The sequence below is a fragment of the Nyctereutes procyonoides genome, unplaced genomic scaffold (genome assembly GCF_905146905.1).
Source record: "Nyctereutes procyonoides isolate TBG_1078 unplaced genomic scaffold, NYPRO_anot_genome, whole genome shotgun sequence".
NCBI lineage: Eukaryota > Metazoa > Chordata > Mammalia > Carnivora > Canidae > Nyctereutes > Nyctereutes procyonoides.
In genome coordinates, this window is record NW_026575043.1 from 38,636,184 (window position 1) to 38,649,711 (window position 13,528).

Here is a 13,528-nt window from a genome sequence, read left to right on the forward strand (position 1 = left end):
TAGCTTTATAATTGTACTTCTAAATTGGCTTTCTGACATCCAATTGTAATCCAAAATCTGTAACTCTGTAGGAGAGAGTATTGTTTCTGATTCTTTCTTTTGTTGTGATTTCTTCTTTTTTTCTTTTTTTATAATAAATTTATTTTTTATTGGTGTTCAATTTACCAACATACAGAATAACACCCAGTGCTCATCCCGTCAAGTGTCCCCCTCAGTGCCCATCAACCATTCACCCCCACCCCTCGCCCTCCTCCCCTTCCCCACCCCTAGTTCGTTTCCCAGAGTTAGGAGTCTTTATGTTCTGTCTCCCTTTCTGATATTTCCCACACATTTCTTCTCCCTTCCCTTATATTCCCTTTCACTATTATTTATATTCCCCAAATGGATGAGAACATACACTGTTTGTCCTTCTCCGATTGACTTACATCACTCAGCATAATACCCTCCAGTTCCATCTACGTCAAAGCAAATGGTGGGTATTTGTCATTTCTGAGTAATATTCCATTGTATACATAGACCACATCTTTATCCATTCATCTTTCGATGGACACCGAGGCTCCTTCCACAGTTTGGTTATTGTGGACATTGCTGCTATAAACATTGGGGTGCAGGTGTCCCGGCGTTTCATTGCATCTGCATCTTTGGGGTACTATAAGAATTTATATAAGCCATATGAAAGGGTGAAATCATCCCACCCTCTGAGACATTTAGGAACTCCTCAGGAGAAGGAACTCATGTCTGTCTTGAGAAAGGAGTGACCGTGTTCTGCACACAGAAGAGAAAATGAGACCAGGGCATGAAGGTGCTCAAACCATGAAGGGACATGGTGATTTCACAGGGTGAGAAAATCATCTGGTGACAATGTCACCCAGAGATGGGCGGGCACACAGAGCAGGGAAGGACTGCAGAAACCACGTGATTGGGGCAGGGCAACTGAGGCAGGAACACAGCAGGCAGGGAAATAGGCAGCTGTACTCACAAGAGGAAGGGAAGGAGAGAAGGGGGAAGATGATGGTGAGTACAGAGGTCTCTGAAATGGCAGGCCCATCAGAGGGTGTTGGTGTCACTGCAGGGGAGCCTCAGGTAAGGAGAGGTTTCTCTGTGCATGAAGGAGTAGAAAATCTGGGAAAGGAGTACAAACACTGATTTCCTATTTCAGAAATGGGAGACCCTGACCTTGAGTGGCAGGAGCAGTGCCCACAGAATGAGGCTGGTGTGCAGGCCAGGTGAGCAGACCCTGGGGTGGGTGTGTCCATGTAGGGGGGACAGGAGCCTAAGAAAGAACCCTGGGGCCCCTCCCTGGGTACAGGATGGGGGACAGGAGTCCTGGAGGCAGCATCCCTCAGTTCAGGCTGGCTCCGGGGGCTATCCCTGCAGGGTGCCTGCAGTTTGTGGCCCTGTGAGTCCTCCCCACTGTTCTAGACATCCAGGGGTGAGCCGGGTGTCAGATGAGGTGACACCTGACCCTATTGGTCTCCCCATGGGAATGTTCAGGGAAGGCTGAGGACAGTGAGCACGTGTTGGGAGGGATGTTTGCAGACCTTCACACCCCAGCGGGGAAGAGGAGTCATGGAGTAGCATGTGCTGAATGTCCAAGGTCAGGCTGCAGTGCCCAGGACAGTGGGCATCACGAAGAAGTAGGGGTTGAGTTGAACCCCAACCTCTTCCCCCACCTGCACATTCCCAAGTCTCCAGCCACAGGGAGGCAGATTTGGGGGCTCTCCCTCATCCCTTCAACCCCTGGAGGGAGGAGGACATCATCCTGGTCACTGCACCACACCTCAACTTCTCCCCGGTATCCTCTTGGGCAGGGGCCTGGGAGGACCCTCCTGAAGTCTGGGGGTCTGGGCCTGATAGCAGGTGGGCCTTGGCCCCAACTCAGGCAGCGGCTGCCTTCCCAGCTTCCAGCACCCTATGGACCCCAGGACAGGCTCCCAGTCCCCTGCTGCCCCAGCCCTGGTCTCCCCTAGCTGAGATGAGGGGATGGGAGTCCAGAACATAGCCCCCCTGTCTCCAATGCTATGAATCCCCTTTCCATTGGTCTCAGAGGACAGGCCACACCCAGGTCACACCCATCCTTCTTGAGGCTGCACCTCATGGCCTTAAATGGCTCAGAATCCCCTGCTGTGGCTCCTCCCTGGGGACTGTCTCTAATTGTCCCCATTGCTGCACTGCTTCTCCAAGATTAGAAGGGTCAGCACCATACCCAGGGCAGGAAGCACATGGAAAAAGACATCAGGGATGCTGCCCCCATGGACTCCAAGGTGAGTCCTTGAAGTCTGGTCTCTCTCTGTCTTTGTGTCTGTCTCTGACCCCAGTTCCTTCCTCTGTCAGCTGAGCCTCTGTCCACACTCTTGGTGGGGAGGCCACAGGCTAGACCTGACTCTACGATGATTTCTGTTTCAGGCTACAATTTTCAGGTTTATAAGTAATCAACCTTTAGTTATCAAAGTTTCCTCTGTTGTAGCTGAAGGACCTCCTGCAGTTGCCATCAAAACCACAAGGGCAGGTCCGACCTTGACATTGGTTATGGAGAGGCTGAGACCCTCTCAACACAGGACCTTCTGTTCCAGAAGGGACAACGCTGGCTCCCACCATCTGTGACATTAGAGGCTGTGGTTCAATTCCAGACACGGCTCTGGAACATCACAATGACTGACCCTCCGCCCAGGGGACACACTCTGTCATCTGGACTAAGGGGCTCATGTGCAGTTTCTTTGCTCCCTTTTCAAACTGCCTGTTCAATCTCCCACAGGTCCCTACCTTCCTGTCTTCTCCCGTTGGGGACATGGGGTCACACCTCCTTAACATTGGATGGGATGATGTCCCCCTGTGAGCTCCGTCATGGATCCCAGACTCCTAGATGACATTCTCAGCCTGCATGTAAGAGCTGTCGTTCTGGGGTAGTTTACTGAGCTGTGACAATACAGCAGTGTGGTGTGGCCGCCGACACAGGGCCGTGTCGGAGAGTGACATCACCACGAATACAGTCCCCTCACACACTCACCCTCCTCCTTCATCCACCTGCTGTGAATCACTGGCCTCCTTACCACGTCTAGATTCCCGCCTCTTCCAAAATACGATGAAATTCCAATGACGTGAAATGTAGTCTTGATGTGTTCTTCTTTCAAGAAATGTGTAGTTAATACTCATGTATATTTTTGGACTTGAGAGCTTATTTCCTTAAATTTTGACTAATATTCTACTATGTGAATATACATCATGTTGGAGGACATCTTCTTTACCTAAAGTGTCGGTCATTTTATAAAAAGCTGGTATAAAACCCGATGTTCAGGTTTTTTATTACGTTCAGGCTAGTGATTATGAGTAAAGTTTCCAGAAACATTCACATGGGTGTTTTTCTGTAGAAAGCTATTTTTTTACCTTTCATAATTTTGAGGGTTGCATTGATTTATTGTTCCACGCCAACATCAAATAATAAACATAACTAGTCCTCTGCTTGATGCTGAGCTAATAATGAGCTCAGCTGCAGAGAGCTGACATGTGCATCAGCAGAGCAGGGACGAGGCTAAAGTACCATAATAGCTTCATGAGCTATGAGTATTTCATTTACTGAAAAATTAGAAGATGATAAGAAAATGTTCACTAGCCTGGAAGAAACTGTCCCAGCTCATGAGGACAAAACGTTCTCTTTCATCTGAGACTCGTTTTGTACAAATGGGGCTACTCTGAGGACACAGAGCACAAAGGAGCCAACATTCCCAGGTGGGTCCCAGGATGTATCTGGGTCCAGGGCATCAAGCATAAAATAAGCAGAAACCCAGGGGGAGCCTAAGCAGGCAGCTGCTGGGGCGCTCACTCACTTTGCAGACAGGTAAGTGGGTTTTTGTCTCACTTCCCCACAGGCCTGGAGCACCGTGGGAGCATTGAGACTGTTGTCCCATGTAGAGCAGTAATAATCAGCCTCATCCTCAGCCTGGAGCCCAGAGATGGTCAGGGTGGCTGTGCTGCCTGACTTGGAGCCAGAGAATTGATCGGGGACCCCCGAGGGTCGGTTACTCTTACCATAGATGAGGGTTCTGGGGTGTGTTCCCGGGAGCTGTTGGTACCAGCCCACATAATCTCTACCAATGTTGGAGCTGCTTCCAGTGCAGGAGATGGTGACCCTCTGGCCCAGGGCCCCGGACACTGAGGCCGGCTGAGTCAGCACAGACTGGGCCCAGGAACCTGCAAGGGAGAAAGACACAGAGAGGGTGATGCTGGGGTCTGGAGATAAGAGAAGGAAGCAGGGAAGCACGTGTCCTCCCAGGTTCCCTTCACTGTCCCCACATACAGTCACCTGTGAAGTGAGCGAGGAGGGTAAGGAGGAGAGAGGACCAGGCCATGGTGGAGGTCATCACTGATCCTGCCTCTGTGGTCCCACAGTTGAACAGAACCTTCCCTCATCTCTCCCTTCCTCTCTTCATCCTCTGAGAGAGGGAGGGGCCATCCATGCAAATGAGACCCCAGTTCTCTGACCCTCCCTGGCTCTGGGTCAGGTCCCTCTGCCTGAGGATGTCAGGAGGGTGGGCAGGGGATGAGCTGTTTGGGGCTGTGGTGGGGAGGTCCCAACTGTGAGCCCTGATCAGAGGGCACAGGCAGGGTCAGGATGTGTTCTCAGCTCTAATCAAGCCTGATCCTTCAGAAATAAGCCTCAAGCTCCTTCTGATATCCAGAAACTACCACACCATGCATGACATGTGTCCCTTTAAATGGCCACCCATCACACAGTGTATATTTTAGGCTTCACTCATTGCTCTGTGTGAAAATATCCACGGCTCTGTTGGCTGTTCATGGGCCATTCAGGACTGAGGTTGTGTCTCTACACCAAAACCTCTGACATCACTGTCTCATCCAGAGGAGTAACGGGTCCCCCTTTACACGTGGCCTTTTCTATACATTATGCTGAGACCTTCCTCCTATATGATCCCCCTGGTTGCAGCCCTCACCATCTTTGAGTTTCCTGAAATACTGAGGACACATGGAGGGAGCTTCTCCAGGTTGTGGATGGAAGCCCTCATGTGCGTTCTTGGAAAGGTTACACACAGAAAATCGTTGTCATCTCTCACTGTTTTCACCTGTTTTAAATATTAGTTCTCCCTACCCTGTGGGCAGTGACTCCCTCCTAGGATTTGTCCTCCCAGCACCTGGACACAAGTTTGCAGGTGCATTGCCAAGTAAGGTTGGCACTGACCTCAGAGCACAAGGGACAGACATGTCAGGATATTTTAGCAGGGAAGATGTGACAGCTGGAGAATTTCTGACAAGAATCCAGAGGAAGAGATTGCATTTGATCACCCCCTTGACCAACCAACCGTGCACATAAATTGGATTAATGGTTTTTTTTAGAAACTCTTCTCAATAACAGTGATTGACACTCAGTGATGATGTCACAGCGAAGATGCAGGTGGATCACTAGTATATTGTTCCCAGATCTATGTCTATTGAAGGGAGAATGTGCATGGAAATTGTGGTTAAAATCATCAGCACAGAACAAAGAAAATTGAAAGACTTTGGTTTTATTTTTTTTATAATAAATTTATTTTTTATTGGTGTTCAATTTGCCAACATACAGAATAACACCCAGTGCTCATCCCGTCAAGTGCCCCCCTCAGTGCCCGTCACCCATTCCCCCCCACCCCCCGCCCTCCTCCCCTTCCACTACCCCTAGTTCGTTTCCCAGAGTTAGGAGTCTTTATGTTCTGTGTCCCTTTCTGATATTTCCCACACATTTCTTCTCCCTTCCCTTATATTCCCTTTCACTATTATTTATATCCCCCAAATGAATGAGAACATATTTGGTTATTATTTGAATAGACATCTATAAACATTTTTAAAAGAGTTTATCTATTTATTCATGACAGAGAAGGAAAACGAGAGAGGCAGAGACATGGGCAGAGGGAGAAGCAGGCTCCCCTCAGTGATCTCAATATGGGCCTCAATCCCTGAACTCCAGAATCAGGCCTTGAGCCTAAAGCAGAGCTCAACCGCTGAGGCATCCTGGCATCCCTATGAACATTTTATAAAATCACTTCTTATCTGTTTTTCCTAAGACTGTATCATGGGTCTGGTTTTGCAGGAAGGAAAGCCTGAAGTGGTGCCCATGAGCCCCCATGAGGACCCTGCTGTATGAACTTCACAGCCATCTGCATGCTGGATTCCCAAATATAGACGAGCTTCCAGGATGAACAATTCAGGGTCCCTCTCATACCTGGGGTGGGGTACAGCAGGGGACTGGGTCCAACATCTTCAGGACAGAGCAATTGCTCATTCAGCCATCCATGAGTAGGACAATGAGGTTCTATTGGCAAAATCCATCTGGACCCAGAGTTTCTATCAAAAGTCCCCTTTGAGTGGTGGAGAGGTGGAGATGAGGGGACTGTGTCCCTGAATTCACAGACCCTTTGGTCCTAATTTGGGACAGAAGATTTAGCAAGGTCCAGCCTGGATGGAGGTGTCCTTGGGGTGACTGAAGGAGTGATAGGCAGCCCTGAGAGCACAGGGAGGGGGTGTCCTACATCCCCAGGAGCCTTGAGCTTCGGTGGAGCAGCGCTGAGGCTGGGGTCCCAGAGTCAATGTACTGATCAGCCTCAGGCAGTGACTGGGGACCAGAGATGGTTGGGACTGAGTTGCCCATGGGGACAGAGACTCCTCCTGGGAATCTTGAGCATCAGCCTCATCCCAGGACTGCAGGTGTTAGGGCACATCTGGCCGCCCTGGTGACAGGACCCCAGTCACACTTGATGTTCTGGGGGCTTCCTCTGATAGGGATTCTGATTCCTGGAGACTGACACTGAGGACAGCTGGGTGAGCACAGGTTGACCCTGACTTCTGGAGGGACAAGAAGCCCAGAAAGTGCAAAGTGCAGCACAGCTTAACCGCAGAAAGTGGAGACAGCTGTGTGTGTGTGTGTGTGTGTGTGTGTGTGTGTTTGATATGAGCAAAAAACGAGGCAATGACCTCCTGTCCCTCTTATGACTTCTCCTGAGGGATGGTTCTCCATGAGGTTGATTCTGGATTTTAAAGGGCAAGTGTCCCAAAGCCCTTTTCCTAGGAGAGGATTTTCTGTAGGCCTTGAGAACTCATTTGAAAACAGACCTGTTAACAGCTTACGGAGTCAGAATTCCAGGGCTTGTGGAGTGACATCATGTGTCCAATTTTTCTCCTCAGGCCTCCATCCACAGAGTAACTTAGCAGGGTTTATTTATTTTTAAAATTTTTATTTATTTATTCATGAGAGACACAGAGAGAGGCAGAGACAGACACAGGCAGAGGGAGAAGCAGGCTCCATGCAGAGAGCCTGATCTGGGACTCAATCCCGGGTCTCCAGGTTCATGCCCTGGCCTGAAGGAGGCACTAAACTACTGAGCCACCCAGGCTTCCCTGTCCATTCATCTTTTAAAGGATGTATGTGTTTTTTCTTCATATCATGGCAATCATACATAAATAAACAATAAACATATGAGTTCATATTCCTGTGTGGATATAACAACCCATTTAGAGAAATACCTAGTTGTGTGATTTCTGTTTTCCATCATATAAGTTTATTTTGCTCTGTAAGAACATGTCCAGCCAGTCAGAGCTCAGAACTGAGGAGCCAAAGGTAGAGACTGAAGCCTGAGGGACAGGGGAGCAGAGAGGAGAAGAGGAGGGAGGGGGTAGGGATGTGGTCAGGGAGAGTCCTCAGGATCTAGTCCAAGTTCATGTGGAGATGGTTCAGAGACAGGAGACTGTGACTGTGACCAGGGTTGTGGCCAATATACCTGCTATGGATGTATCAGTTGTGACAAGAGGTCACACTTTATGGAATGAGATGATAGATATGATTGTGGATGAATGTTTGGAGTCCACAAGTTCAGTTGTAGACAACGTATTTCTTCCTTTTCATCTTCTCCACATTGAGTGGTGACGTGCCATTGCGCTCTGTTTCTTCATCTGTCTGTGTCTTCCTGGGATCTATCATTTTCTCTTACTTTATGTGCATTACAAGGCTGTTTCTGTTACCTGTGGAAGGATAAGTCATCATGCAGAAGAGACCACCCCGCTCTGTCTCTCCAGGTAAGTTTTTTCTGGATCTTTAGGTCCAGATATTTGTCTCACTCCCTCATTATCTGAGACACTGTGAGTATCGGGAGCTGCTCCCACTGCCATGATCTGTAGCCCAGTGACAGTCAGACTTGTCCTTTGGCTGCAGCCCAGAGATCAGCCGGAGCCCTGCATTGGCTGAGGTATCTTTGGATCCAGAGAAGTGCCTGGGACCCCAAATCCCAATCATGCACTTGAGTCTGAGTAGTAGTACAGGAAGCACTGTGGAAGGCACCCTGTATTCTCCTTGAGAAGTATGTTTAGTAGCTGGTGACACTGCTCAGGGTGTCGGTACATCTGGAGTTTGTTCCCAGGGATGCAGAGAGGGAGGGCAGCTGGGTCAGCACAGGCTGGGACAGGGAACCTACAGATGCAGACACCATAAGGCAATAGCTAGGTTCAAAGTAAACTTCCTCTAGGTTCTGAACCAGAGGAGTGATTCAGGATGATCCCTGGGACCTGTCCCTAATTGTGCAGTGAGACAGGAACACCAAGAGGACAGGAGTCTAGACATGGCGACCTGGCTCCTGATCCACAGTGTGGGCTGGGCTGCCAAGGCACCTTTTCTCCACCACCCTCTGCCACAGGAGAGACTGTCCATGCACATGGGCTCTACCCATTGACTGCCCAACCCTCCTTGAGTCCTGCTGCTAGAGCTTAGCTCACACCACATACTGAGGAGGATGGGAATTGCTGCAGCCCTGAGGAGAGCTCTAGGAGGAAGCACCTGCTGAGACAACACACAAGTCTGCTAGGGAGTCTCTGCCAGGACAGAGGGGACACAGCTGCTGAGTCCCATCAGGGAGCACTGGGCCAGGCCTCAAGGCCCAGGCTGTTTGAATGGTTCTCACTAATGAGCTGCTTAGAGACCACAAGGCAGTCCCACAGCGCCCCGTGCTGGTCCAGGGCACACACTTCACCATGACCCAAACCCTGAGAGTGAGCTGGTGTCTCCACCTCACTACATCTCATTTCTAGGTACCAGGATCCTTTAGTCCTGCCCATGATACTGCTGAGTCTCACTCTTGAAGGGATCCTGATCTATGCCAATATCAGTGAAATTTAATAAAAGGAAAATCTCTTTGGAAGGGAGTTCAGAGACCAATAAGGGGGGCTCTCGTGCCCAACACTCCTCAATTGCAGACCCAGCTTCCAATAAAGACATTTATTCACACCCAAGGGAGTGAGGACAGAACCAAGGTGTTTGGGTCCCAAGTCCCCACGTCTACTTGTCACCTCTGCAGATATCTCAGCAAAAGCTGGCACTGGGCTGGCCTCTGCCAACTGCCCTGGGTGATTATCCATCCAGGATTATCTAAACCAACATTAAGTACATAATTGCCCTGAAGGTCTAAGGTCCAAAGTCATTAAAGAGATCCTCTTACATGGTACTGTGTTCATTGCTGCTGCTCTAGTTGTATGAGGGTCTCCCGATAGGTTCTCTCACCCACAGGGACAGGCTCCGGGCTCTCCTGTTGTCTTTGCCTTGAGAATATAATGTCGGTTGGGAATGGTTATATCTTGCATCTCTATCTGGGTTTTAATATCTTATTGTTGTATTCTTGGCAACTCAATATTTTCCTCTGTATCAATGGCATATTTATGACTTTTTAGTCAACTTAATATTTGTCCTGCATATAAAGACAGATATGAAAAGAATGTTAGTATATATGGACACAAATTCCCTTTGGTATAGATCCTTCCTCCACTACTGGAGAAGGGCTCTATGGCCTATTATCTACAACATCCTGAGCCCTGAATCATTGCTTTGGAAAGTGCTTCATATACTGACCCTGAAGGAAAGTGGGACTTTCTGGAAATTGTCTGAGAATATTGAGATGCTTTATGAGAATAAGACTGGAGACCAAGGTTTAGGTGAAAAATAAGGCTTGTCATAATCATCCCACATAATGGATTTGAGAGGGAATATAATTTGAGAAGAAAGATATCAACCCATCTCAGCTAAGTTTCCAGAGCTCAGGGAATGATGAAGAAATCCAGGGACACAGAAGATATCCAAGGGGGGTGGCGGTGGCAGGAAACTAACTGGATTGCAGGTGACACAGGCTGGACTTCTGCTCTTCTTGGCATCCCCTCCTCACCGACACCACGTTGAGTGAGCCGGTATTTTCTCCTGAACACAGACTGACCAGACCTGTATGAAGAGAAAAGCAAGACAGGGAGAGATTGTCATAGAGCCTCTACTTGGCTTTTAATAGCAGTAATGGAGGAAGGTACCACTTGAGATGGCATGGGACTTAGGTGATGACATGGGAGGAGGGAGTCAGACAGAAGTGGAGGGGAGATATTTATCTCACTTCCCCACGTAGCAGTAGCTCTCGGGACATGATGATTCAAGCCAAGTGAGTGACACTGATAATGATTCCTCCTCAACCTGGAACCCAGTGCTAAGGAGGCCTAGCTTACAGAGCCAGTGGCAGAAAGTCAGGCTGTAGCCTGGAAGCTCAGTCAAGGCTGTGCTAGCTCACAACTCAGGGCTTCTCCCAGAGAGCTCTGATTATAGTTACCCCCATTTCACTGCTCTTCCCTCCGCAAAAGGGCAATTCTACATTTGAGTCTTAACAACAGATTCATGGGAACAGGGATTTGCAGCAAATACTCAGACTCCTCCTCCCCAGACATCCAAGCCATTCCCCTCCACCCAGGACTGTTGCTACCCCCCACTGTGTACTGGAGGTGAGAAGGCCACAAGCAGGCACTGGGGGATCTGAGGATGCCCACGGTCCTGAGTGGTGTCAGCTGTAGGAAGTCACATCCACTGGAGCTCTTACCTAGTGTCCCTGGAGCAGGTTCAGGGTTTTTACAACTTTTCAGGACCCCAAATCCCCCATGCCTAACCACATCGCTGATGTCACAGATGTGTCTCAAGTACACAGCTCTGTGCCTGGAATTCCTCCTGAGCCTGGTTCTCACATAGCATCTCACATCCTAGTACTTCATCCTTGGGACTCAGTGAGCCATGGCCAGTCCTGAGAAAAGGGGCCTGGGGGGGACGAGGAGGTCTCTGCTCTGATGGTTGGAAAGGCAAAGACTAGCTGAGGAGAACTTTCAACCTGCTGGGATGGGCCCAGTGCTCTGACCATTAAGTAGACATGATTTGGGAGGAGAAAAGAACCACCAGGTCAACAGGCTCTAATTTTCAATCTGGATCACTAGGAATATTTTTGGATCTTTTCCTTGTCAGTTTTTATTTCTCCTGGGAGTTCAAAAAGGTAGAATAAGAAATTAGGAGGAATGACACTCTCATCAAGAATCTACTTCCAAGTAAAATCAGTGTGTATTCATGTTCTCTTAAATTGAAAGACAAGAGTCCAAGGCCATTGGCAGGCTGAGGTGTTGCCCCACATCCTTCTCTGTGTGTCCCTGTGACCAGAACCACTGTGCCATATTATACAGTAAGGGACAGCCTTGTCCCCTGTCTGCAGCCCAGAGATGAGCAGGAGCCCCACCTTGGGCGAGGTGTCTTTGGATCCAGAGTAGGGCTGGGGACATCGAGGCCTTATCTGAGTCTTAGTGGCAGTACAGAAGACATCAGGGAGGGCTCCCTGGCTTCTTCTGGATCCAGTATATATGGCAGCTGCCAACACTGAAGCCACCACTCAGGGTGCAGGTATGTGTGGCTGTTGCTCCCTGATATGCAGAGAGGGAGTGTGGCTGGGTCAGCCCTGGCTGGAAAAGGGACACTGCAAATACAGACACTCACAGGAGATGGGAATTCAGGTGGGAGTTTCTTAGGAGATGATAATATCTGTGAAGCTCCCACAGAAGTCAGATGGTGCCAAATATTAGCAGAGAGAGAATAGGAGGAGAAGAGGAGTCCAGGCCATGTTGACACAGGCTCTGACCCCCACAGTGAAGCAGGGCTGTCCCAGTCTTGTCTTATCCTCCCTACTGTCTCCAGGCAAATGAGGGTGCTGATTATACAAATTTGTGCCCCTTCCAGAATCTCTCGGACTCCCTCTGATCAGTGATTCCTGAGAACAGAGGATAGAGGAGGCTGAGGGCAGGGCCTTCTCTGAGTGGACCCAGGAGCGGGTGGAGGGAGCATCAGTGGGAACCCCCAGAGGACCCTGCCCAGGAGCCTCTGCCAGGCCCTGAGGGCACCCAGCTGCTGGGTCTCACCAGGGGGCACAAGGGGAAGCAGAGCCTCTACACAGTCCTCAGGCCCAGGGGGCACCCCCAGCTGGGAGGGTCCCCCTGCAGGACCCAAGGGGATGCACAGTGCCCCCTGTGGGTTACCTGTCCCTCTCAGGGTCCTCAGTGTCCTGAGGTTAACATCCAGAGCTGTGTCACCAGCTCTCAGCAGTGACCTGAAGGATTGGGTGAAGCACCTGTGGGGTCTGATGTAAAGAACATGGATACACTGTCTGTGATTGAGAGCATCCCACATGGAGGGAACAGTCATCCAGCTATAATCACTCCTGAGAGTGTGGGAATGTCTACAAAACATAAATCATGCAAAAGACTGAGCCTATCCCGCCCTGGGACATTTAGGAAGCTGCTCAGGGGAGGGCCTTTCAGGTTCATCTGAAGAGAGAAAGTGACCGCATTCTGCACAAAGAGTCATAGGAGAAAAAATCAAAACAGGTTATGAAGATCTTCAAACTAAGATGAGAGTCAGTGACTTCACAGGAGCAAGACCACCTGGTGATGATGGGTCAGGGTAACGGGAGGGTGGACAGAACAGGGCAGGGCAGGACTAAAGAAACTCTGTGCTCAGGGCAGAGAAACTGAGGAAGGAACCTAGTGGTGGTGATGCAGGAGGCTGTGCTCCCAGGAGCCACTCAGGGCTGTGCAGCATGAGGAAGGGGGAGAGAAGAGAGAAGAGGATGGTGAGAGCAGGGGTCTCTGCTTTGATGGGCCCTTAGCCTCAGGTAGGGAGAGTTTTCTCTGTGTATGAAGGAGTAGAAGATCTTGGAAAGGAGCACAAACACTGATTTCCCAGCTCAGCATTGGTGGACCCTGACCTTGAGAGGCAGAAGCAGTACCCCTGGCTCTAGGCTGGTGTGCAGGCCCAGTGAGAAGACCTTGGGGTGAGTGTGGCTGTGCAGGGTGGACAGGAGCCTGAGACTGAACCCTGGGCCCCCTCTCCAGGTGCAGGATGGGGGACCCGAGTCCTGCAAGTTCCTTACCTCATTCCAGGCTGGCTCCTGGGGCTTCCCTGAAGTGTCCCTGCAGTGTCTGAGGTAGTGGGGCTTCACATCTGCTATGGGTCCACAGGGGTGAGCCAGGTGTCTGATGAGGTGAGACGTGCCCCCCATTGTCTCCCCAATGAGAATGTTCCACATAGGGCTGAGGGCTGAGGACAGTGAGCACGTGTTAGGGGAGATGTTTGCAAACCTTCCCACCCCAGGGGGAGGAGGAGTCATGGAGGAGCATGAGCTAAATGTCCAGGGTCTGGCTGCAGTGCCCGGGACATCAG

General features: G+C 50.0%; 1 gene segment (V, D, J or C); it reads right to left on the reverse strand.

Moving 5' to 3' along the window:
• Positions 1 to 3,820: 3,820 nt before the first annotated feature.
• LOC129508291 (probable non-functional immunoglobulin lambda variable 1-50) lies at positions 3,821 to 4,358 on the reverse strand. The segment is given in 2 exon segments: positions 3,821 to 4,188; positions 4,301 to 4,358. Coding segments are annotated over 2 exon segments (426 nt in total).
• Between the last annotated feature and the right edge of the window lie 9,170 nt (positions 4,359 to 13,528).